The following is a 27,333-nucleotide window of genomic DNA, read 5'->3' on the forward strand; positions in this document are numbered from 1 at the left end:
CAAGTGCCTGTTATATATACGTCCTTAGTAGACTTGATTGGTGTCCTGGATTTAGTCGACATTATTAAGATGTTTGGATAGTTAAAAGTTTTTTGAACAGATTCATTTACAGGTGATTTTAAGTTGTACTCGGATCAAGCATTACCGGTTTCAAATAAAGGGGAAGGAGTCAGCTTCCTAAAAAAACATGATCAAGGCAAAATTAAAAAAAAGTCGATTGTTCATTAATTTTAAAACTTTCAAGTCCTGTAAGATGCCATTTGAAGGGGGGGGGTCTTTAAGGAAAATTCACTATAGCAAAATTCTATACTAAGAAAAAACTGCCCCCGGTTTAGCCTTTATACGGGCTTGAAAACATTCATTTACAATGAAATTCTCTCTCTCTACATTATATTTGTCGAGGTGAAGTTCATAATCTTTGAGATTACTTATCATGTTTTATTTTCAACATCAAATGACTTATTGAAATGAAAAATATCGCATACAAAAAAAAGGGGGGGGCTTGAAAATGCATATAAATTATATTGACTTTATATTGCCTAATAACTTTTGACCGACCGCTTCCCTGTCTGTCCGTTGCTTTTATCTCCTCTGAACCATAGCCCCAAGAGATTTTTTTTCAAATTGAGGAATTCCTGTCTGTAAATTTGTCATTTTTGACAAGAATCACCAATTGCAAACAAACTTTAAAAAAAAAAAAAAAGACGTGATTGAATTCTCAGAGGGGATAGGCACAGACACTTGGGGGTATGGAACCCCCCCCCCTTCCACTTTTTTTTCTTTTTAAATCTGGGGTCGAGTCACCTTTTTCCTATTTTTCTATTCTAATATGCACTTTATGTTATCAGTAATGTAACTTTTGTCTCTAAAAGCTGTTTTTAAATATTATCGTTTTCAACTGATACATAAAAGATTATGTATCAGTCGAAAACGATATATTTAAAAACAGCTTATAGAGACAAAAGAATTACATTATTGATAACATATACATGACATGTAGTGCATATTAGAATAGAAAAATAGGAAAAGGGTGACTCGATCCCGTATTTAAAAAGAAAAAATGGAAAGGGGGGGTGACCATACCCCAAGTGTCTGTGTGGATAGGATCCTATTCGTACGCTAAAAGAAAAAAGGGGAAGGTCTCTCTAGGTAAAAAGGGACCAGCTCTGCTCCCTTTCCCTTTCTGCAGGCACGTAGCATTAGGAAAGGGGGGGCTGCCCCTGAACTTTTTTTTCAAGACACATTTTTCTATTGAAAGTGTTCATTAAAACCCCCTGTTGTGATGTAGTCAAATAAGAATAATTAAGGGTAACAAAGTGTATGGAAAAAATGGTACTGATAGAAGCATCCCCCCCCCATCCGAAAAAAAGGTGCTCGTTGAAAAAAGATGAAAATTTCTTGGCGGTTGCTTGTCAGGTGTTTTCAGGTAAGCTGATTTTTTTTCTGGCTGCCCTCCTCCCTCTCCTTTCCACTTTCAAATTAATGTTGATTATACACGCATTAAAATTTTTCTTGTGGCATTTATTCTTTTTCTTGAAGCGAAAGACACACTGCATGGGTGTCCTTTTTCTAAGTTCGTATCACTAATCTTAAAAAAAATGCTGCTCACCAAGACAATTTTTAAAAATAATTTCTATAGGGGGCAGAACATGAGTGGTCAATGACACAACATTCAAAATATATGGGATAACTTCTATTGTAAGCAAGTCTGTGACTAAAAATTATGCATCTTTCATTATTGATTGTCCAACGCCTATTCAATAAATCTGTAATTCGAAAAAAAAAAATTAAAGTGATACCTTGAACCCACTTTGTTGATTTTTCTGTTAGTATATTTCTTAAAGGGGGGTCTTAACATCTTAGCATTGTTACATTTTTTTTTTACTAATCGTCAATTTTTAATAATTAAAAAAAAAGAAATAAGTTTACCCTCACACTGAAAACCGATATTACAAATTTTACGGATACCAACTTTTTAAACCTAAAGTATATACACTATACTTTTTTCAAGGCTACAAGTCGCATGACCAAGCACATCCGTCTTAACCGTGGATAGAAAAATTATTGCTAGAATTGATAAGAAATGGTAAATGCTATTCAAAAATCTGACCAGCGAGAAAAAAAAAGATACTGTAACATCAAACTTTGAGCAATGAAAAAAATACATCTGATCAATCTTATTTTTTTTTCCAAGTATTTTTAAACTTCTATGGTTTTGTGTTTAAAATGCTTTCTATTTTGTTGACCTCTGCAAAATCTTCCACCCCCCCCCCCTTCCACAAAAAGAAATGGCAACTCGTTCTAGGCACTTTTCAAAGGCAAAGTTTTCTGTTCTAGCATTTCTAAGTGAACAAAGGCTTTTTAATAGAGGAATTTCTAATTAAATTAGATGTTGAAAAGGGGGGGGGGTGTTAAAGCTATATTCCAAATAAATAATTTTAACAACTTTCACAACAGTGCAATTTGACTTGAAATTGAACAGAAAATTCAACATGTCAATCCTTTTCACCTGCTGTGGGGGAAAAAAGGGGGAGGGTGTCCATTTGATGTTTCGTTTATACTCTACCCAAATAAAAATTTATTTACCAGCATCAAGAAAAATTTGATTCGGGTTTATGTGGGAATTTTATCAACATTTCAATGCAATTTTGGTTATGAATGGTACATGTTTAGTCATGAATATTTTCTTGTACCAGTAATCTCGCAAATATTTTACCTACACTGTATGCATTTAATTCTACACAGACGACATGCAATTTGTAATCAAGGCATTCATGTTTACCAAGGCACCTAATAATTCAGTCGGTGATATATGGGGTATCATTACATATATGGTCTCAACTTCCATTTAAAATTCTCCTTCCGTGACTAATTTTCTATTAACGCAGCTAAATGAACGCATTCGTGCGTGTAAAGGAACCTATCTCCAAATCAATCTAAGGTGGATTTTAATTTGTACTTAGTCTGCAATATAAAACAAAACACGAAAAATAGCTTTTTGATGTCTTGTATTCTGGTTTTTTTTTATAATAACTAACAGATCTTAAATAAATAACAAGTCCAGAATAATACTTTTGATGGTAAAGTTTTACATTTTAAGACATTGATGGTAGGTCTAATTGAGTATTTATTTTTCACAAAGATCTTGCTGCGACTAGAATGTTCTTTTTAGAGGACACAGTTTAGGCCTCTTCACCCTCACCCTCCTCTTCATCAAACTCGGCCTCTTCCTCGGCGGTGGCATCCTGGTACTGTTGGTACTCAGACACCAAGTCGTTCATGTTGGATTCGGCTTCAGTGAACTCCATCTCGTCCATACCCTCACCAGTGTACCAATGCAAGAAAGCCTTACGACGGAACATAGCGGTGAACTGCTCGGAGATTCTCTTGAACAGCTCCTGGATGGCAGTGCTGTTTCCGACGAAGGTGGCGGACATCTTAAGACCACGTGGTGGGATATCACAGACGGCGGTCTTGACGTTGTTGGGGATCCATTCAACGAAGTAGCTGCTGTTCTTGTTCTGGACGTTCAACATCTGTTCGTCAACCTCCTTCATGGACATGCGGCCACGGAACATGGCGGCGACGGTGAGGTAACGTCCGTGACGTGGGTCGCAGGCGGCCATCATGTTCTTGGCGTCGAACATCTGTTGGGTGAGCTCTGGGACTGTGAGGGCTCTGTACTGCTGGCTACCACGGGAGGTCAATGGAGCGAATCCGGGCATGAAGAAGTGCAGACGTGGGAAGGGCACCATGTTGACGGCCAATTTCCTGAGATCAGCATTCAACTGACCAGGGAATCGGAGGCAGGTGGTGACACCGGACATGGTGGCGGAGACGAGATGGTTCAAGTCACCGTATGTGGGGGTGGTGAGTTTCAAGGTACGGAAGCAGATGTCATATAAAGCTTCATTGTCAATACAGTATGTTTCATCTGTGTTCTCAACAAGTTGGTGGACGGAGAGGGTGGCATTGTATGGTTCTACGACTGTGTCTGATACCTGAAATAAGATCAAACGAACGCGGTAAGTCATGACGTCGATCGTAATCAATTTCAAAGATTTAAAAACATCTAAAGAACCGCGGAAGTTCAATAATCACGCTCAAACACTTACTTTTGGTGAGGGTACAACGGAGAATGTGTTCATGATTCTGTCTGGGTATTCTTCACGGATCTTGGAGATGAGGAGAGTTCCCATACCGGATCCGGTACCGCCACCGAGTGAGTGTGTAAGTTGGAATCCCTGAAGACAGTCGCAGCTTTCGGCCTCTTTTCGTACAACATCGAGAACAGAGTCAACCAGCTCAGCTCCTTCTGTGTAGTGTCCCTTAGCCCAGTTGTTTCCAGCTCCGCTCTGTCCGAAGACAAAGTTGTCTGGTCTGAAGATCTGTCCGAATGGGCCGGATCTGACGGAGTCCATGGTACCGGGCTCCAAGTCGACCAAGATTGCACGGGGTACATATTTGCCTCCTGTGTAAGGAAGGAAAAAGTAAAATTTAATTAAAATTCTCATGGAACAAGTCTTCAAAAATCGATATATAAGAATCGCGATATTAAAGCGCGTTTACGATTTTAAAATTATTAAATTACCTGTGGCTTCATTGTAGTATACGTTGATTCTTTCTAACTGGAGATCGGAGTCACCATGGTATGTGCCAGTTGGGTCGATTCCATGCTCGTCAGAGATGACTTCCCAGAACTAGAAACAGTATTGTGTCATTAGTAATTCATGCTGCTCAACAATACACAAGCAATCAATAAACATTTTCATTTAACGATGACTCATTGCTGATGCCTTTGCAGTATCGATTTTGTCTGCGAATTCCCCTTCCGAAACTTTTAACATTTAGGCCTACATAGTGACTGTTGGGACACCCCACTTTCAAACGCTATGTTAATTTAAAATTTTTAAAAGATCGTTCCGGTACAATAAACACGTGTTATTTATACACATGTATGATATAAAGTTTTAGATTATAAGATTATGTACTAAAACTCATCAATGAATATATTCTAAAACACAATTTCCCTACAAATTTCCATTGCAATTTTGCATTTATAATGAAAGGGAGAGCAGGTGTGGTTCAGTGAATTTCCACCCCAGAAAATGAGCGCCGGCGCCATTTTCACATTCCATGTTTCTCGAATAATATTTGATTTAATGAATGAACAAATGTATATTTTCTTTCGATAAGATCACTTACTTTAGCACCAATCTGGTTTCCGCACTGTCCGGCCTGAATGTGTACGATTTCCCTCATTGTGAATAAATAATAAATATAGCTCTTAGCTCACCGTTTGAACTTTGCTTTGAAGCTTTGCCTACAGTTGAAAGTAGAACGCGCGGTGTTTATATACCTTTGCAGTCGTTGGGTTTTAAACCTACGCGATATAACGTTTTCTGATTGGTTGATTTAAAACACAAAATAGTTTCCATAAAGTGAACATTTTTTGCGCTTTCCTCTCTGCAGATATTTAATTAGAGTTTATTTTATTTCTTATTTTAAATTATTTTGGACCTGTTAATTAAAAAAATTATGAGAATTTTAGCATTTTAAAGAAATGTATATTTCAAATGCGGAGTAATTTTTCAACATATTGTGATTGTTGTTGCTTAGCGATTTTTGTTTAGGTTCCCAACAGAAACGGCAAGTAAACGATTTCGCGGATTTCATTGAAACTTTTACATGGTATCAAAACAAAAACATGTTCTGATAAATGTTTTACTTTAAGGATTTTACTTATGATAGGATTAAAAATTTAATAATTACGCTGACTCTGTTTATTTCGTAGAATTAAATTTAAATTATAAGCAAATAAATAGAAAAATGTTTAATTTAAATTTAATTTTTCCAATAATAAACAGAAAATAATAACAATCTGAAAAAATGTCCACCATTTAGTTGGTTTATTTCTTTTCTTCTTAACTCGAAATACCCGACTGTAAATCTTTATCATTTAAATCTTTGGTCGTTATCTTCATTCATTCTAAACAAGGTGCGTGTTGCTGTCTTTGGCAACTTTTGATCCATGAAAACGATAGATCATCATTTGATCAATCTATCAGAATGTGAACAGATGTGAACGTTGCTTCTGAAGAAATGTCTATTGGATCTATTCGTAACGTATAGTTGTTCCAATGTAAATTTATATGTTCGTGGCTTTGGTTAGAATTTAATTTGTCTCGAGATTGTTTAGACATGTCTATAAGCATTTAAGATATTTATTCAAGATGTAGCAATAAAATAAAATTACTCTGTCGCTGATTTTGTCTACCTACCAGACTCTTCTAATTATGAAATTTATTATCCAATAACATGACATTTATTATTTTTAAATAAACTGAAACCACGGAGAATATTTTAAAACATTATGTGAATAATAATATTGACTAAAGTCCTTGGTAAAGAGTTATAAAGTTTTAATTTGTTCAGAACGACTAAAAATCGGGGGGAGGGGGCTGTTTCTTAGACTATACATTTAATTTGAATCTTCTGTTATATATGTCTTCTCGTATCATCCTTTCTATCTATATCAGAGAAAAAATATCTATATTACTTTAGCTATTTTCAAAGAATACTGTATAAAACAAATAAAATATATCAATATTAGGAAAAGTTTAAGATTTAGATAACTGGCACAGATAAAAATCCTATATGCAGCTAAGCCGAAAAATTACCAGAAGAATCAAACGTAACCAACATTGACATGAAATTATCATTTTATTGAACATATAATATACAGGTCTGCATGGGTTCAATTGTCTGTTCGGGGACTGCTAATTCAATACTTGAAGGGTCTTCTTCCTTTATATTAAAAATTCAGTCGTCGTGTACTATAGAATGTCTGTCAGATGATAAAGGATCTTAATTTTTTCGGGGTCATCAGATTTTTTAATACAGTATTACCTCAACGTTCAACTTCATTAACACATGAAATGACACGAGCGTAATCAGGGGGCTTATCTTTCAAAACCCTGAAAGGATATCTGATTAAAAGCCCGATTTAGTATAACTAAAACGCTGCGTAGTCCAATCTCAGTCCAAATTTTCTCTATTAAATTATTTAAACTGATTAAGTTATGTATTAAAGATTTATTGTACATATATACAAGTCCTATCCCATCTCCCGCTTCACGTGTGTAATTTAAAATCCGCGACCAATTTTCTGGCATGGAGAAATATTTCTGAACTAAGACAAACAATCGACATTTTATTTGGTGAAAAGTCTGATATGAGGTTTAAATTTGATGGACCCGGAGAACCGATATGATGTTTGATATGCAAATAAAGCGAGTGGTATTTAGAGAAATAAAATCCCTGTATTCAAAGCCTGAGGGGTCATAAAAGAGAGAGAGAATTTTTTATTTTTCATTTCCTCAGTTTGTACACCTCGCCCAGAAAACAAAATCATATTACATACTTGAATTAATTAAGGTATAAACTTTTGAGGAAACATTCGGTCATGAAAAACTGAAAAATCTTCCTCAAACCAAACAGATATATAAAACTATCGTGCTGTTTGGTGTTTAAGATAATATTCAGAAAAATAATTTTCTTCTGCAAGAAGTTAAACTTGAAGATTGACTCAACAGGTGCGCTGAAAAACTGCCTTCTGGTATTTTTATTTATGCCGGAGCAAAAAATATTTTACGAAAGTTTGTCTGTAAAGACTTGACAGCCACGAGCTATGGTATGACATACTACTTCTTGTATGCCGACATAGTGTATATTCAGTCGCTAAACAACACCCGTTTTGTTCAGTATAGAATGAAAATACGTTTTTGGTATTAAATTTCCAATCTAACAAAAACGCTTCTGAACTTTCTATTTGTTCTGCTGGGCACTAACTCAGAACTTAAATCAATAGCTCCAAACAAGAGAGTTTTTATCACCCATAAAAGTGGTTTTTAAAGATCCCTGTCCTAAATCTATTTGACGTGAAATTGAAAGAAGTCTATAATATGTACCTGAAATATTTATTCAGCGCTATTGACTGCATGCATAAATATGTATGCGATAAGAGTGAAATAAGTTCTTTTAAAAGTGTATGTGAACAGTTTAATTTATTTCAGCAAAAGGAAATTAAAAATAAATGATAAATCAAATTTCTCCCCACTAGGGAAATAATTTACCGGTTTGCTAATCTCTCTCTCTCTCTCTCTCTCTCTCTCTCCGTACGTATTTTGTTGTGCAATGTAACTATCGCGTAACTTGGGACCATGAAGTGTACATAGATATCCAACTTAGATTTTAAGAAATTAAACAAGTTTAATCAATGAATCCCATTGATTTGGGAGATAAGAATGCTAGCAGAAATTGGTGGATCCTTATCGAGTCAACATGATAACTCTTGTCACAAGAGTTAAAACTTTAAAAGTTAAAGGGAGTTTAACTTGATTATTGATATCTATTTACTTTGTACACCAGACAAACTCCGGTGTGTTGGTAGCAACCCACGAATGCAATGTACCCCAGTCTAAAGTAAAATGTTGGCCATACTTTTACTGCACCGTCATGTCCAATTTTAGAATTGACCATGTGTATCTGGTAACATGGTCTATATATAAATATATATCTACATGTACACGGGGTCAATATCTATATAAGCTTACAGTATGTATGAAAAGTTCATGAGAAATTTTCAGACATGTACATTGACGTAGATATGAGTCCCTGGTAAAAGTCATGTAAATCAATGGGGTGTGGTGAAATTAATTTCTTTCAGAAGATGGGTATTAACACGTTCAATATCCCCAAACGTATAAGAAATGACATTCATATATACTGTCCTATATTTTTACATATATATGTGATATGTTTTCTGAAGAATTGCGCGATGAAGCTTTACATACATGTATTACATGTATATTGTGTAAACTTCATTTATAAAAGTATTTATTCATGTTTTAAATTATGTGGGTCTGAATAGTTTTATAAATTAATGTATGTACTATGAATTTACTTATTTTCAAATTTATCCACGTCAGAGAGAGAGAGAGAGAGAGAGAGATATTTATGCACAGACATCGCCAAAATATACAATTGAATTCTAACAAAAAAAATGTATAATGTCTTTAAATCCCCCTTTTCAATAGAAACTAGCAAGCATTAAATCCCCCAGTGAAAGAATTAACATTTGGATTTTCTCCCCGACTGGTAATACATATGTACACATTTACTTCAAACTTAGCAACGAACAACCTATGTTATTTTCAGCGCTCAAGTCTCGACTGGCTCACGTTCACTGTCATTCTACGCGGCAGATCGATATCAAAAGTCGATCGCTCCCTAGTCATCGATAATCCAGAGGAATTACTTTTCAAATCGCTTTGTATACAAGTTTAAACTACAGGTGAAAATCCCCCGCGAGTGCACGATTCATATATATGTTCTCAAATATTGGTTAACTCGTTATTTAAAAAATGTGATTTTCAAAGGGATTAAAGACAAAAATAAAAGGCTAGAAGATTATAAGCATGTACATATCTATTTTGTATGCAGAATAATACATTATGTCATAATTTTTAATATATTGGGCATGAAATACATAGTCATAAGACCCAATCTCCTTTTCCCTAGATTTCATAGTATTATGAATCCCGGTATACTTTCAAACACACGAAATCTACCCCCACCCCCACCCCGAACGCCCCCCCCCCTCCCCCCGCGCGTGAAGCAGTGGTTAAAGCGTCTAGGGTCGCGAAGTAAGGAGTTGATCCTTACATTTCGGGTTCGAAATCCACCGTGGGACGTGGAGAGCGGTCCTTCGGATGAGACCGTATAAACCGAGGTCCCGTGTACACAGTAGGCCCTGACACGAAAAAGATCCCTCACTGCTCAATGGCCGTAAGTGCCAAGTATAGGACAAAGTTTGCAGCTCTCCACCGATAAGTGGTGGCGTCTCGAGTGAAAAATTTTCGAGAGGGACATTAAACAAGATACAAACACCCCCCTCCCCCAACACACACTCTCAGATGAATACTTTCAAAAAATTTTATCAAAAATAATGTTTGAGTTTTATAAATTCATTTAATATTTTATATACCCGGTGGCAGATTACGCTCTATTCATATTTATCTCGTAGCTGAAAAAGACACAGAGATCGAAGACCCGGTCCTAAACTTTAGAGCTCCTCTCTCAGCTACAGGACATTTGACCAGGCAGGGGCACCGGAGATGTTAACAATTAATTTTCTCAATGGTATATACCATAGGATAGAAAAAGCAAAGCCAATTTATGGCTGTGCCCCTCGATAACTTTGAAACTTTTTTATAGTTTTTTTTACCCCCTCCCCCCGAAAAATTAAATTATTTCTTACTACAGTGTTTTATACACGTACGCTCGAAATATCGATATTTATTCAAATTATAGCATTCACTTGAATATAAAATTTGTACTTGTACTAAAGAAGAGAGAAAAGAGGAACTGATTACACTGTATAAACCACGGATCAATGTGCAAATTTTATAGTAGTCATATATATGTATTTCAGATGGGCTAATTGAATTAAAAAAGATATAAGGACGATAGTCTCTGCCTCCAGTATAAAATAACAACGGTTATGAATTTCCCAAGAGACTTGAATATGACGAATATACTTGGGAAATTTGTATTATTCATATTTGCACCATACTTTTCAAATCGATATTCCTACTGTTACAGCTGCAGTTTGAACTCTGGAAATCCGATGTTAATTTAAAATTCTCTGACTTCTAAAACTTTAATGAAACATACTTATAGTAAAACTGTCGCAAAATAGACATTAAAGGAAAATGAGGAATTAAGGTTGTGTGTAGTACATTACACCTTAGCACTTATTAAGACAAATGTCAGGCGGATCCAGGAATTTTTTCCACGGTTGTTCCATCAAGCAAAAAAAAAAAAAAAAAAAAAAGCCCGAACGTGAAAAAGCCTGAAAAATAGTCACAAAATCCAGGAATTTTTTCCACGGTTGTTCCAACAAGCGAAAAAAGAGTCCCGAACTCGAAAAAGCCTGAAAAATAGTCACAAACGTGAAAAACCTATTTCGATCGGAGGGGGAGAGGATGTCCAAATTAAGTCTCTCTTAGCTTGTTTAAGATACTATGTATATACATATAATAACTCTGCAAGTGGAATCTCTTTTACATCCTGATCTGAGTCGGACTCCCTGCCCGTACTCTTCAAAATCGATTTTTTTCAATTATCAATCACATATGACCAGATTTTTCCCCAACATTTCTTTTACTGTTGAAAATGTTCATTGAAAGGCTGGTTACACCACCCCCCCCCCCCCCCCCCCACTTTGTAACAACAGTAAAGTGATATCAGGGGAATGGAGTATTTTATGCTCCAAAAAATTGGTACTGAAAGAAGTTGGCCTCTTACCCATTTCTGAACAAAATCATTCAAATATACTCAATCATCACTCATTACATTATTTATTTTTAAAAATTAATGAATACAATAAAAATTGAATTGATGAATTAAATGGGAAAAAAAAATTGTTCGTGGATCGCGGGAAGGAGAGGGCAGGGGCAAATTTTTTTTCTCTGAGCATAGTACATGTAACTGTTTTTGGTCAATAGGCTAGGTACCGGTGGTTTTATTTTGTTACTTTAAGGCTAAGCAATGGCCAATTTAAGGATTATAATTATATCATTTGATTTAAAAATTACCAAACACAAAATGGAAGGTTTAACCCACCCACCCCCCTTACGAAATAGAATTTTCAAATTTGAACTTGATTTTTTAAAATTTTGTTTTTTTTGTTTTATTTGTTTGTTTGACAAATTTTTTTTGGCTTGTGGGATATCTATGGAAACCCCCTTTTAAAACCGTTCATTGCAGCTACGTGCCTGGAAAAAAGTATTCATTCGCAAATATACCTTTGTATACTTAATTGTAAAATAAATAATCATTTGTTAGGCCCTAATAAAAAGTAGTAAATTAAAAAAAGGGCGTACATGCGCGCGCTTAATTGAGAGAGAGAGAGAGAGAGAGAGAGAGAGAGTAAAATTATCTATTCAATCATGTCTTGAAAGAAAAAAGTAATCTGGAATGGCATGAATCAGATCTTTTGAAGTATATTCAATATAAGAACACCACTGTGTATTATGGAGAAAAAAATTATATCAACTCTGTTGTTTTTAACAAATTATTTTGAATTAAAACCAGGGACATATAGGTCCCTGTTAAAACGTATCATTTAGTTTCGCAATTTTTACGTATCACTTTTTTCAATAGTAATATTTTACTGTCAATGATTATATCAGTTTCATTAATTGATTTACTATACATGGCATACAACTAATTTCCCCCCAAAAAGAAAAGCACAATGTGTTATCTTACTTGAACTATTTTTGCACGGTCAAAGGGAAGTAACTCTAGTTTGTTGACACCATAAAGCTTCTGACTGCAAGTTGAAGTTCGAAGTTCTTCTGTATCGGTGTATGTGTTGAGAAAGGGATAGGCAGTGAGAGAAAATGCCTCTCAAAAACATCCCAAAATGTTTGTCACCTCAGCTCCTGCATGTTCTGGCGTCCATGGGACATGGAGATGAGATTGGTACTGAATTCTCCGAAAGAAAATACAATTTTTTGTTTAAAATTGCTTTATTTATTTATTGTAACTTGAATTTACTCTGCAAGTCTGAAACATTTGTTCAACATTTTCAAACATACATAACCAGCAGAAATTTCTTTTTTCTAGTATTAGCTGATGCCCATTTTCCATCGTCTTCTATATGCAGGGATGGCCCAATAGAAGTCAGGGCAGATGGTAAGAATTTTATAGAACGTTTGAAATGTTATGAAATCTTGAAATAAGAACATTTCAATTAAATCAAGTAAATCTACACCGTAGGCCTTACAATTCTTATTTGTTAATGCTGACAAGAAATTCAATTGAAAAAGGAAATTCCATAAAAATTATTATGCAAAGACTATTTCAGTATATGACATGTAATCAATTAAACTTATTAATTTTCATGATTTGCTGGGTTAAATAATGTTCACATCAATGATTTTTTCCATTGGAATCGAATTAAAATGAGACTTCTTGGATCAGCCATGTATACACTCTTACGCAGAGTGAATACGGCGCAGATCTAAGAAGTCTCATTTTAATTAGATTGTGATTTTTTTCTGACAGGTCTAGATATACCTACCCTTTTGGATGCAATTCTACAGTTGCTCCCCCTTGATACGTATGTTGACTCTTCAGTAAGTTACACTTGATGTTAGAAATATCATGTTCCATTATATCATATTTTAAATAAAATTGGAAAATCTGATGTTTTTCGCAATTAATTTGAAGAATAACAAAAATTTGCTAGTTTCGCAAATATGAAAAAAAAAAATTGACTGGGCCATAATACACCTGTCCTATTGACCCATTGTTCTATTCCCTAGGTAGCCTTAATGGACCCAGTCCAGAGTGATAAAGACAGTCACATACAGATTCCCGTGTGGAGCAAGTACAAGGAGATTATCAGAAACAGGGAGGGCCCCAGTGTATGTCATTAGTCTATTTATAAATCTGAAAATCAGTGACAGTAAGGTTACCACTGGAAATCTGATAGCTTTGAATACATTTCTTTGCTCAGCATACTTATAGTTTCCCCATCATCAACTCTTCATGTTTAAACAGTATACATAAGGAATCACTGTCTTCTTAGTAGAGTATGCTAGGGAATCAACGATAGTTGGAATCATGGGATAATTTGCATAAGGGGCAAAGCCCAAGTTTCCAACTATCATTGATGTCCCCGGCATACTTTACTAAGTTAAACTTAGTTATTCTGTGCATTAATTTCCATTTCATTGTGAAATAAAATTGTAAATTTAGATTTTGAAAAATGTAGACTAACAGATTTAAATTACACAAGCCTTCCATGTCAATTTCAATAGTCCCCGCCCACTGACAAACACAAAGACAGATTTACATGCATATTAGGCCTCCTTAGCTCCTGACCTATTGCTTGGCAAAATTTACATTCTGATAGAATGTTCAAGAAATAAACTCTGCCAACTTTCAAAGAGTTACCACAGAAGAAAAAATAGTGTGGAATCATTACTGTTTTTGGGGGACCAATGTTTGTGGATTTTGTTGGCCACCCTTATCCAACAGTTAACATGTCCATAAATAATTAATTTGTCAATATATTTATTCATTGAATCTTGTGTAAGTGCAAAATACCCACAAAATAAAATCGCTGCAAACTAACATAATTTTGCACTCCCACAAATTGCAATGATTCCACAGTATTCCGTAAGTCTCTGCAAGTGAATTGTCATTATATTTGCCAAGTTCTTTGCATGGCTTTGTATGCATGTTGATTGGTTTAAATAGAAGTGAACATCTTCATGTGAAGAGAACACTTCAATTTTTGTTGCATCGATCCTCACAAACATTGTGTTCTTAGCCCACTCATGGCTGTTGGACTCTTGACAAACTTTCTTTGAATTTTTACAGAAAATCCTGAGTTTTTCCCTCTCTCTCTCTCGGCCAATTCTTTTAACAAAGCCTTTCTATCTGTAATACATGTATGTACAATGAGATGTTAACTGCCTAAATTCTGCTTACATTTTATCTGTCAGTGAGTTTTGAAAGTCCAAATGGTTGGTGCTTTGAATGAAAAAAAAATTATAAGTTTGTCAGTGGTCCCATGGCCAGAACAGGACATAAGACCTGATGTAATGTAGGTAATTTGAAGGAGATAGAATACATTAGCTTATAATAGTATAATCAATTTAGGAATCTAAAAACTTATGAATGTTGTTAATGACCTGGTGAAATGTGTTTTTGTTATAGGTGGTAATCGAGTATGTAGAAAGATTTGCCTTTTATAGAAGAGCCAAGACAGCATATGCCATTGTTCACACAGGGTAATGCTATTTCATGCATTTTAATTATTTTCAACATTTTTTGACCTTGACCTTTCCTTTGACCTTGACCTCACTTTTCTTAAATTAGTGTTTAGCTCAGTTTTAAACATACCATTCATGACGGTGTTATCAAACTTCACATTTTGATACAAACTTGCATGGATGATGCATCTAGGGATGAAGACTACCAGACTTGCTTCGGATGCTGGATCTGACCTACATTTTCCAGATGAGTGACCAGGTTAAAGTTTTTGGAGCAGGTTCCTTCCTTAGGAACTGTAAGCCCTACTTGCACCAAACTTGCATGGATGATGCATCTAAGGATGGACACTACCAGACTTGCTTCGGATGCTGGATCTGATCTATATTTTCATTGCCAAATAACTATAAGCCCTGCCTGAACCAAACTTGCATGGATGATGCATCTAGGGATGGACACTACCAGACTTGCTTCAGATGCTGGATCTGACCTACATTTTTATTCCCTAGTAACTATAAGCCCTACCTGAACCAAACTGATCAAATTTTATACACATACAAATTTTCATGTTGCTTTACTAATATATCCTCGGTGGGGCATTCATGTCCTACGGACATATTTCTAGTTAATTTAGCAAATCCATTATTGTTAAACCAATAAACTCTTTTTTAGAACACTTAACAGTTGAGATACTTAATTTTCTTTTTTTTTCCCCTTTTCTACAGAGAGATGGCCAAGTATGGAAACATCATATTGAAGAAAGGCCTTGCCCTTTGATTTCCTGACAATCTGTTCCCAGTTCCCTTCGTTAATTACACCACTGGAAATCCTTCATAGGAAATCCTCCCCTCATCAAATCTTGTGATCCTCTTGATAATTTATTTAATTATTTCATGTACAAACAAATATACAAATTCATATAAATTAATTTTTTATATACTTTAACAATTTATATGTTATGAAATAAAACGAAGAAAAGACAATTACTGTGTTATTTTTCTTGAAATCCAAAATTACACAAACACAAAGCTCTTCATTTGTTTGAGGAAGAAATAGCCACAACTAAGCCATTTATATGTAACAATCAATTCAAAGTACTGTGAAATCACAAATTTTCGTGGGGGTTTAATTTTCATTGTTTTTGAGGTATGAAGAGACCCACGAATTCATGTCCACCACTAAATGTAAAATGTTACATACATAATAACAATTCTTCATCCACGAATTCAAATCCCCACGAACCAAGAGTTTTTACTAAAACCACAAAAATTTGACCCCATGAAAATATGTGATTTTACAGTATACAAGTGCAACTTGTTTTTAAAATTACTGTTATATGCACTAAATACAATGCACTACTTGTCTAAATTATTGTTATCATTTCTGTGATGGGGTGTACAAAAGGCAAAAGAAGAGCTGGCTAAAGTAGTAATAATACTATTGTCTATAAGGAGGACGCTCCAGCAAGCAAATTGCACTTTCCCAAGTTGGCATCTGTGAGGTTTCAAATTATAACACTGGGGGACAAAAGTTGGCTCCCTTTAACAGCTTGAATTCTTTTTCTATACAAGTTGTCTCCCTTTGTTAGCTGTTGTACCAGTCCAGGAAAAGTAGTGATAGAGTCAGTAGGAGGAGGAAAAATAAAATGTAAACACGGAAACCAGCACTGTTCTTCATAGCCTGAAAAAGGATATATGAAAGTTAATCAAAATATATCCTTAGATTTTATTTGGATTCCAAAATTGCAGTTAAAAAGTGTGATACTAGCCCCGTGTGCCACAAGACTCGCCTCTCTTTATTTTTAATCTCAAGAAAGTTATATTACAGAAATAATATCTGTCATTGAACTTGCCAAAATGACCTTGGGTCAAAGTTATTACTGTACATATCTTTAGCTAAACAAGAATCTTTGAAGTACGTGTATCATTTTCCACACAATAATGTATTAATCCATTTTTACAAGAACTACAAAGAAACAAAATGGAGTTTACTCTCAGTTTTAATTGTGGACCACCTGAAATTTAACTTTATACTTGTGTAGATATGATATAGTTTATACTTGTCTGATCTCCTCATTGCCCTCTTTAATGTTTTCTGTGGAACCAACAACCACCTGCTCAATTCTGTCTATATCTTTCTCCTGAAAATGCAATTAAGTAAACAAATATGGTTTGCTATTCTCACACACTCTCTTGTTATTTCAATAGTAAACATTTTAATCATTCTGTATGGTTTTTAGAGATTTGTTGCCATTCAGTCTATTGATTTTTATTCACTTTTTTAATATCATAATTATGATATACTGAATATAGATCGTTTTCCATTGAGGTGATTTAAGCAAGAGTAATTTCCCAATATCCACCATATTGTAGTCAACATTCCCAGATCCTTTGTTATTCAAGTTCAATTTGTTATACTAGGTACTGAGGTAAAGATAACACAGTTTTTCATATGAATATACATTTGTTAAAGCCTCTATTAATTCATAATTTCCAGATTTTAAATATTTTCCCCCATATATTTCTGGTATGCATGTTTAAAGTTGGAAATTCACTACTTTGCCCTACAAGATGGCGGCCAAAGGGAATAATTCTAGGCAAAATTTATCATAAGAAAACGATCTAGACTCTTTTATAATATTGGTATGGTATAAGAGTTAAAGGGAGCTAACCTGTTCTAACACTTTTTCTGTGAAGATTTCTTGGAGTTTGGCAATTTCCATGACTTTACCCTCTATTTGACTGTAAAGGAAAATGCATAAAATCTAAAAATCAAATATTCACAGACACAGCAGGAGCATAATCTGACCATTATCAATCCAGTTCAGATCTAATATTATTTTTTTTTGTCTGACCTAATTTGTATTATTATCTTTATAGTTTTAACTACCGATAATACTAAATTGTAAGTCAACAAGAGGCCCATGGGCCACATCGCTCACCTGAGCACTGTGGCTAGGCAAAAGTATAAATTGGTTTATTATTGAAAAGGTAAAATCCAAAAGTAGTCCCATGAACAATCATGGATTTTCTATCTTTGAGAAGATGATTTTTAAAGAATTTTCCTATATATTTCTATGTAAAACTTTGGTCGGCCATTTTGGCCTCGCCCTACCCCCGGGGGTCATGATTTGAACAAACTTGAATCTACACTACCTGAGGATGCTTCCATATAAATATGATGAATTATGGCTTTGTCATTCTTGAGAAGAATATTTTTAAAGAATTTTCCTATATATTTCTATGTAAAACTTTGGTCGGCCATTTTGGCCCCGCCCTACCCCCGGGGGTCATGATTTGAACAAACCTGAATCTACACTACCTGAGGATGCTTCCATATAAATATGATGAATTATGGCTTTGTCATTCTTGAGAAGAAGATTTTTAAAGAATTTTCCTATATATTTCTATGTAAAACTTTGGTCGGCCATTTTGGCCCCGCCCTACCCCCGGGGGTCATGATTTGAACAAACTTGAATCTACACTACCTGAGGATGCTTCCATATAAATATGATGAATTATGGCTTGGTGATTCTTGAGAAGAAGATTTTCAAAGAATTTTCCTATATATTTCTATGAAAAACTTTGGTCGGCCATTTTGGCCCCGCCCTACCCCCGGGGGTCATGATTTGAACAAACTTGAATCTACACTACCTGAGCATGCTTCCATATAAATATGATGAATTATGGCTTAGTCATTCTTAAGAAGAAGATTTCTAAAGAATTTTCCTATATATTTCTATGTAAAACTTTGGTCGGCCATTTTGGCCCCGCCCTACCCCCGGGGGTCATGATTTGAACAAACTTGAATCTACACTACCTGAGGATGATTACCCATAAGTTTCATCTTTCCTGGCACAGTGGTTCTTGAGAAGAAGATTTTTAAATCATGCCACCAAATTTTCATTAATTGCCAATTATCTCCCCTTGAATGAGGGCGTGGCCCTTCATTTGAACAAACTTGAATCCCCTTAACCCAAGGATGCTTTGTGGCAACTTTGGTTGAAATTGGCCTAGCGGTTCTTGAGAAGAAGTCGAAAATGTGAAAAGTTTACAGACAGACAGACAGACGGACGCCGGACAAAATGTGATCAGAAAAGCTCACTTGAGCCTTCGGCTCAGGTGAGCTAAAAACCAGTCCAAGCTTTAGTGAAAAGCAGATACAGAGTATCAAGATTAAACTCTAATGGTTTTTACATCAAGGGGAAGTAAATTCAATTTAAGACAGACAGATTTAAATATGTTAAGCATTACTAACCCAACTTCTTGTGACATACTACTCATCTCTTCAAATAATGCTGCATTTTCTTTCTCAAACTGAAAGATATCATGAAAAAGTTGAAAATTATTCCTTGAATTATAATGCAGAAAAAGAGCAGATGCAAGAAGTTAACAAGAGGCCCAGGGGCCACATCGCTCACCTGAGCAAATCGGCTAGGAAAAAACACAAATCAGATCAGAACTGAAAAGTTTACTGAAGGGGGTGGGGGGGGGGGCTTGAATTTAATACTACTTTAGAATGCCTTCATATTAATACAGCATATGACTTTGCTGTTCTTGATAAAAGGATTTTTTAAAAACATTTTCTTCCTATACTATCACTAATCATTGCTTTGAAGTACTTGAGAAGACAATTTTCCTGTAAATTCCTATGTAAAACTTTGATCAGCCATTGTGGCCCCACCCTACCCCCGGGGGTCATGATTTGTACAAACTTGAATTTACACTACGTGAGGATGCTTCCACATGAGTTTCTTCTTTCCTGGCCCAGTGGTTCTTGAGAAGAAGATTTTTAAAGATTTTCCCTATATACTCCTATGTAAAACTTTGATCGGCCATTGTGGCCCCACCTTACCCCAGGGGGTCATGATTTGAACAAATTTGAATCTACACTACCTGAGCATGCTTCCATATAAATATGATGAATTATGGCTTTGTCATTCTTGAGAAGAAGATTTTTAAAGAATTTTCCTATATATTTCTATGTAAAACTTTGTCGGCCATTTTGGCCCCGCCCTACCCCCTGGGGTAATGATTTGAACAAACTTGAATTTACACTACCTGAGGATGTTTCTCCATAAGTTTCATCTTTCCTGGCACAGTGGTTCTTGAGAAGAAGATTTTTAAAATATGCCACCAAATTTTCATTTATTCCCAATTATCTCCCCTTGAATGAGGGCTTGGCCCTTCATTTGAACAAACTTGAATCCCCTTCACCCAAGGATACTTTGTGGCAAGTTTGGTTGAAATTGGCCCAGCGGTTCTTGAGAAGAAGTCGAAAATGTGAAAAGTTTACAGACAGACGGACAGCTAGACGGACGGACGGATAACGGGTGATCAGAAAAGCTCACTTGAGCTTTCAGCTCAGGTGAGCTAACAATTACATTGTTGCTTTGTCTTCTAAAAAAAAATCACAAGGTTTTTATGTCCAAGAATTCCCACAGGCTAAATCGCAAAAGATCTATGAAAAAGAGACACACTGCAATCATTTGTCTAAATATTAAGTCTTCACATGACTGGGAACATACTGTAAAATCACCAATTTTCATGGGTTTAATTTTTGTTGTTTCATAGTACATGTATGAGGAGACCCACAAAGTTTGTTTTATTTCCTTTTATCACGTAATTAAATCCCCTTATTTTCCCTCAAACAAGAGGCCCATGGGCCACATCGCTCACCTGAGCACTAAGGGTAGGAAAAAGTAGAAAATGGCTTTTTATTGTAAAGTTTAAATCCATAAGTAGTCCCATGACCAATCATGGATTTGCTATTTTTTAAGATAATGATTTTTTAAGAATTTTCCTATATATATCTTTAAAAACTTTGGTCGGCCATTTTGGCCCCGCCCTACCCCTGGGGGTCATGATTTGAACAAATTTGAATCTACACTACTTGAGCATGCTTCCATATAAATATGATGAATTATGGCTTTGTCATTCTTGAGAAGATGATGTTTAAAGAATTTTCCTATATATTTCTATGTAAAACTTTGGTCGGCCATTTTGGCCCCGCCCTACCCCCGGGGGTCATGATTTGACCAGACTTGAATCTACACTACCTGAGCATGCTTCCATATAAATATGATGAATTATGGCTTTGTCATTCTTGAGAAGAAGATTTTTAAAGAATTTTCCTATATATTTCTATGTAAAACTTTGGTCGGCCATTTTGGCTCCGCCCTACCCCCGGGGGTCATGATTTGAACAGACTTGAATCTACACTACCTGAGCATGCTTCCATATAAATATGATGAATTATGGCTTAGTCATTCTTGAGAAGAAGACTTTTAAAGAATTTTCCTATATATTTCTATGTAAAACTTTGGTCGGCCATTTTGGCCCCGCCCTACCCCCGGGGGTCATGATTTGAACAAACTTGAATCTACACTACCTGAGCATGCTTCCATATAAATATGATGAATTATGGCTTTGTCATTCTTGAGAAGAAGATTTTTAAAGAATTTTCCTATATATTTCTATGTAAAACTTTGATCGGCCATTTTGGCCCCGCCCTACCCCCGGGGGTCATGATTTGAACAAACTTGAATCTACACTACCTGAGGATGTTTCCCCATAAGTTTCATCTTTCCTGGCACAGTGGTTCTTGAGAAGAAGATTTTTAAAATATGCCACCAAATTTTCATTAATTCCCAATTATCTCCCCTTGAATGAGGGCTTGGCCCTTCATTTGAAGAAACTTGAATCCCCTTCACCCAAGGATGCTTTTTGGCAAGTTTGGTTGAAATTAGCCCAGTGGTTCTTGAGAAGAAGTCGAAAATGTGAAAAGTTTACAGACAGACGGACAGACAGACGGACGCCGGACAAAATGTGATCAGAAAAGCTCACTTGAGCTTTCAGCTCAGGTGAGCTAAAAATGAAAATTTGACACCACAAAATAACACGGACCAAATATAAAATCAGTTCCTGTTCTGGCCACAGTTAAATGATAAGAGAATTCTTAAGTTGTTGTTGTATTTTGTAGCTCGTTAAAATATCGACCAATTCTAGTAAAGCATAGTTGGAAAACAAACTCCGACACAACCTTTCAACATCATATTGCAAGCTATATGCAGACACTGTACTTTGGCTTAAGAAGATGCAAAATACGTGGTTTTACAGTAATTTACCATCTGTGCCTCCTCCGGTGATATGTCCTCCTCTTCCTCCATCCTTTCCTCTGAATGTTTAGATTTTGTGGGTGTTTTTTCATCTTCTAAAAAAAAACCCAACTTTCTTAAGTATGTGTTATACTTAAAAAAACTTTTAAAAATGGGCTGATAATGAATTCATACATATATCGAAATGATTTTTTTCCCTAGTTGTTTTAAAATATCATATGAATTTAACTGATATATCAAATTACACATAATAATAATAATCAGCATTGTAACATGCATCCATGACACTTCACTGAAACGTGTTTTACTAAAATGTCAAACTCTTAGTTTAATGTGTTGGAAGACACAGGGATCAGAAGCATACAATACTTAATTTTTTGCGTCTTTTAATTATGTGTATAAAATGATCATAAATAAAGTGCCGCGCCAAAGCATGATACGCCCGTCAAAAAATACAATTTTCTTGAACAGTTTAGCGTGCAAGAAAATCATGTCAACCTTGATTCTAAGATTTCCATGATTTTTCCATTCCTTCAAATATTTATCCATTCTCTGTGATGTAGGCATTAATTATAATAAATATTACATGATTCTATGCTGGTTGTGACTTGTCAAATGCCCATCATATTAAACAATATCAAATTAGTCTTAACACCTTAATCTATACCAAATTAATTTTTAAAAGAAAAGGCTGGCCATCAAATGACATATGCTATAAACTGACCAGCACTTCTTCAGTCTAATCCCCAAAGGTTACAGATAAGACTGATAAGACTGCTTGATCAGATAGCCTTCCTGCATTGAACTCATTAATTAATCTTTAACTGGATGCTTGTCTACTCATTACTACCAAGAGATGAATGGGTCTGCACTATCTGCCATAATTTTTTTAAACATATAAAATATTCAAAGATTTTTTTTTTGGTTGAGATTTAATGTCCGATAGGTTTTAATATTTAATTCATATGGACACCCCCGATTCCACCCCACCCTACATTTAAAAATTAGTTTTTAAATTAATAATATTATATAATATCAGATTAGTCTATTATGCAATATCAAATTAGTTTTAATTACTTTTCATCAAATTCATTTTAAAACTTAGGCTAGCCAACAAGAGCTATTTTTAATCCAACAGGCTTACCCATCTGCCCAATACCCAAGGGATATAGATAACACCAATGCTCTATCAGTTAGATCCTCACACTCAAAACTCATTAATTTCTCTGTAATTTGACATGCAAATTTCTGTTATCAAAATTCTTCTTGGCCAGTGCTTGATAATTACACTCAAGGGAGAGGCAGGATTTCTCTAACATACATTATATTTGTTATAGATTGCTGTCAAGTATATGCTTAAAAAAATAAGTATTTTCTTGATTTAACACTTTTTTAATAAGGACAGTGCAATACTCTTACATTATTTGGGATGCTTAAATGAATAGTAAAAAGACACATTTTTTTTAAAATTTCACTTAAATTAAAGGTCACAGTGACCTTGAAATAGGTCGCGACACACCTTCTACCTAAGATGCATAAACTGGCCAAGTTTGATGATTGTAAGTCTTATAGTTTTCTAGTTATGGGCCGGAAAGGATTTTTTCATATTTGGCTATAACATTTTAATAAAAGGTCAGAGCGACCTACTTTTTGTGCGCTACACACCTTCTACCCAAGATGCATCAGATGACAAAGTTTGATAATCCTAGTCCTAATAGTATTAAAGTTATGAGCCGGAAACGAAAAAGCTAACAGACAGACGGACGGACACGAAGCCTATAACATAATACGTCCCGTCTTAAGACGGGCGTATAAAAATGAAACATTGCATGATACATGTATAGGTCCCTTCACATGCAGACAAAATATAATTGTTTGGGTTTCTTGAACATGGATAAGATGGCTTAGTGTCAATGTGAGCTAGTATTCCAAAACATCTTTTAAATCTGGCTCTGCCTACTATTCACTGGACTGATTAGTGTTTGTCAGTAATTCTTACCTTGACTAGACTGGCTCTGTTCATTGGACTGATTAGTGTTTGTCAGTAATTCTTACCTTGACTAGACTGGCTCTGTTCATTGGACTGATTAGTGCTTTTCAGTAATTCTTACCTTGACTTGACTGGCTCTGTTCACTGACTGATTAGTGTTTGTCAGTATTTCTTACCTTGACTAGACTGGCTCTGTTCATTGGATTGATTAGTGTTGTTAAGTTCTGTTGGAGAGGGCTGCTTGTTAAGTCGTTTCTGTTTTATTAACTTGTCAGGTTCCAATTTTGACCTTCAAATATACATGTATTTAACAATTAAAATAACTGTACGTTTATAAAGGCTCTGTTACTTAAAGACAATTACCTAAAACTTTCATATATCATCATGTATTAAATTTTTCATGTACATGGACTATGACTATATAAAAGAACAAGGAATTCAATCCTTTAGGCATGAGGGTCCTAAGTCTACTCTAGACATGCTAATTCTTTTGATATTTTTCTTGGAAGCTTCTTTCACTGAGAAGCACCAATCATATTTATTTAAGTTTCAGAAGTTGACATAACAAATAAACAGAAAGTAAAGCAGTGAATAACTACATGTAAGTTCAAGTGTTATCACTATGGCCTAACGTGATTGTGATCGGTCAAAAGATAATAAAACAATCAGGAATTTTATGGCAGGGGAAAGTAAAGATAACACTTACAATCTTTTTCTATCAACTACCCTCTTCACCCTCACTGCTCTCTGCTCACTGTAAAGTTTACAAACCACTGCAAAAAATCAAATGTTCATTTCAAAAATAAAATTTTGAAAATTAAGATTCAGTTCTGATTATCTTTATCTGTACTAGTAGACAAGTGTTACATTAATACATTGAGATTTCTTTGATTCAAAATTGTGTTTCAATTTTCTCTCATTTGTTTTGAGTACTTTATTCTCTTTATTTCTTTACTCTTTATTCTATTTATTATACTTGTTATTTTTTTTTTTTTAGCAAATTCTACTCCTAAAGATTCTTTAAACTCTGCATCTGCATACCTTTCAAATAATCATCTACAAGTTTGATGACAGCTGCTCTGTGTTCTTTTGTCTGAGGTTGAAGTCGGCCATTTAAGTCTGTTTGAGAAAATTTAAATTTTGTAATAAACAAATAAAGATATTGCCGAACATAGGACAAATAACCTATCAGATTCATGTTTACTAAACTGGCCTTTGTTTTGCTTTGCAGTGAAATTGTGGATATTAAGTCTCAACTACGATATCTTGGACACCCAGAATATCTTGAAAAATTTTTATAATGTGCCAATACTGAGGTACCAATTGTTTTCTAGTAAGGGTAAAACTTACAAGAAAATGAGGTTTTAGGGTAGCTTTTCTGAAGTAATTTTGTAAAACTTACTTTTAATCAGAGTCAAAGATTCCTGACACATGTGGATCACCTTCTCTGCCTCTTCATCAATCTTATCACGTTCCGTGTCTGTCATGCTGGATGTTTCTGCACTCAGGTGACTACAAAATGTGTTGATAAGTTATTTTGTATGAATGAGAAGAAATCAAAAATTTCATATTAATTAAAAGCACTTGTTACACACACGCCCTCACATATTTAAGTTATGAATTTTATATACATTGCATGTAATGGTAATTACTGCAATCAATTACACTGTACATTTATAAATTGTACATAGGGTGAATTCACCATGCATCGGATACCCTTGTACTTCAACAAGTCCTAGTGATATCGCTACCGACGGAAAACTATCAAAATGGAGTTTAACATTTAGTATGTGATTAAAATATAAATTTTGGACACAATTATATGCTTTTTATTGAGAAAATATTATAAAAAATCGAGTTTTTAAAAATAACTCAGAATTCACCATGGATCGAACATTGTTTACCATGCATCGGACAGACGGTATTTGAATTGGGAAAATATAATACCTTCATGACAGTGCTTTGAATTCCTTGATATGGATAAACTTTCATCTTTTATCTAAGAAATAACCCTCAACTTAAATATAATTGACGATATCGTTGCACAAATGTAGAACGATTCAAGAAGCCTCACTTTGCCTTAGTAATTCTTAAAATGCTTGAAATGCGGTAATTCGCGCCTTTTTTCTCATGTGCTATCATACTGTGGTTTGTAGAAATAAATTGAGTCAGATTTTAGACCTCATATATGGATAACTTGTATTTTGACTGAAAATTTAGAGTTTTTATTTTCTATTTCCGACAAAAACAGCTGTCAGTAGGGTTCTGTATCAAAATGGTCGTGATTACCTTTACATCGGAAAGTGTCCGATGCATGGTTAATTTGTGTCCGATGTACGGAGAAATGAACATACTAGTAAAAACCAGCTTTAAAAAGAATTATACAAATATCGAAGGGAAAATTCTTTAAAATTTATGTAAAGTTGCCAATCTTTGATAAAATTCACCAAAGTCTGATCTGTTCCGTTGAAGTCGAATTTTAAGAACGATAACTCTAAAAATTGCAAAATCATAAATTTCTGGTTATTCCCCTTTGATGATGTAAAATATGACGTAACTTCAAGGCCATTATCGGAGTATTTTTATCACAACATGATAATAACAATCAGTATCATTAAAAAATTTAAATTTTCATCTTTAAGACAGAATCAAATAAATACACGGAACTCTTAAGTTGAAAGAGAGTTTATTGCCTAAAGTTGTCCGAAGCAAGGTATGTGTCCGATGCATGGTGAATTCACCCTATTGTATTACAAGTCTAAGTCTTAATAATTACCCTCCAGTGCTAACATAGGCTTTCCTGTGTTCCAGTAAGAAGTCTTTCAATTTTGTGATACTCTGCACCTAAAATAGTTATACTAGTTATACTACTTACACATAGAAGTATTGTATACAAACATGTTTCAATATGGTGACCCATGGCATTACATCAGTGTACATTGTATCTTTTCCATACTCTTTGAATGATTTAAATAATGGGATTTAAAAAGAAGCAGATTGCAATAGAAAAGTATACATTCTGGGAAAAAACAATACATCCACGTACACATGTAAACAGTAAACATGTTTTAATTAACATTTTAAAATAAATATGATGAAAGTCAACATACTACTTCTTTGCTTTTCTTTTCAAAGTCGCCTTTGTGCTTTGATGATGGTAAAATATTAGTAAACGTCTGTGATTTTTGTCCATCTCCTGTAAATTTCTTTCTGGTTCGTAAAGCCTTCACTGTTGCTTTGAAAACATTTGTAATATCTGCCATTTCGATGATCTCTTCTTTTCCAACGTGTACACAATCACAATCACAAGGCAAAATTTAGAAATGTTTCGAATGCTCCTAAAAACGAAAGTAGAGTTCCGAGTACAGTTTGTTGT

At 34.8% G+C, this 27,333-nt stretch overlaps 3 protein-coding genes across 3 annotated transcripts; 1 reads left to right on the top strand and 2 right to left on the bottom strand.

Annotated features, from left to right (window-relative positions):
• Positions 1-2,991: 2,991 nt before the first annotated feature.
• LOC134229749 (tubulin beta chain-like) lies at positions 2,992-5,353 on the bottom strand. The gene is made up of 4 exons (XM_062711535.1): positions 5,206-5,353; positions 4,592-4,700; positions 4,116-4,471; positions 2,992-4,001 (listed from the first exon to the last, which is right to left on the bottom strand). Exons 1-4 carry the CDS (start codon positions 5,260-5,262, stop codon positions 3,183-3,185), a joined length of 1,341 nt encoding a protein of 446 aa, XP_062567519.1. The 5' UTR covers positions 5,263-5,353; the 3' UTR covers positions 2,992-3,182.
• A 7,059-nt stretch (positions 5,354-12,412) lies between these two features.
• On the top strand, positions 12,413-15,833 carry LOC134229753 (fucose mutarotase-like). The gene is made up of 6 exons (XM_062711540.1): positions 12,413-12,549; positions 12,694-12,762; positions 13,135-13,205; positions 13,395-13,496; positions 14,797-14,870; positions 15,576-15,833. Exons 1-6 carry the CDS (start codon positions 12,468-12,470, stop codon positions 15,625-15,627), a joined length of 450 nt encoding a protein of 149 aa, XP_062567524.1. The 5' UTR covers positions 12,413-12,467; the 3' UTR covers positions 15,628-15,833.
• LOC134229751 (syntaxin-18-like) lies at positions 15,718-27,308 on the bottom strand. The gene is made up of 11 exons (XM_062711538.1): positions 27,068-27,308; positions 26,734-26,801; positions 25,360-25,469; positions 24,999-25,076; positions 24,664-24,730; positions 24,134-24,246; positions 21,977-22,062; positions 19,108-19,166; positions 17,522-17,591; positions 16,910-16,990; positions 15,718-16,530 (listed from the first exon to the last, which is right to left on the bottom strand). The coding sequence occupies exons 1-11, from the start codon at positions 27,218-27,220 to the stop codon at positions 16,435-16,437; spliced, it is 981 nt and encodes a 326-aa protein (XP_062567522.1). The 5' UTR covers positions 27,221-27,308; the 3' UTR covers positions 15,718-16,434.
• Between the last annotated feature and the right edge of the window lie 25 nt (positions 27,309-27,333).

This window comes from Saccostrea cucullata, unplaced genomic scaffold (assembly GCF_032062105.1).
Source record: "Saccostrea cucullata isolate Sc308-1 unplaced genomic scaffold, CSIRO_AGI_Scuc_v1 ctg287, whole genome shotgun sequence".
In the NCBI taxonomy this organism is placed as follows: domain Eukaryota; kingdom Metazoa; phylum Mollusca; class Bivalvia; order Ostreida; family Ostreidae; genus Saccostrea; species Saccostrea cuccullata.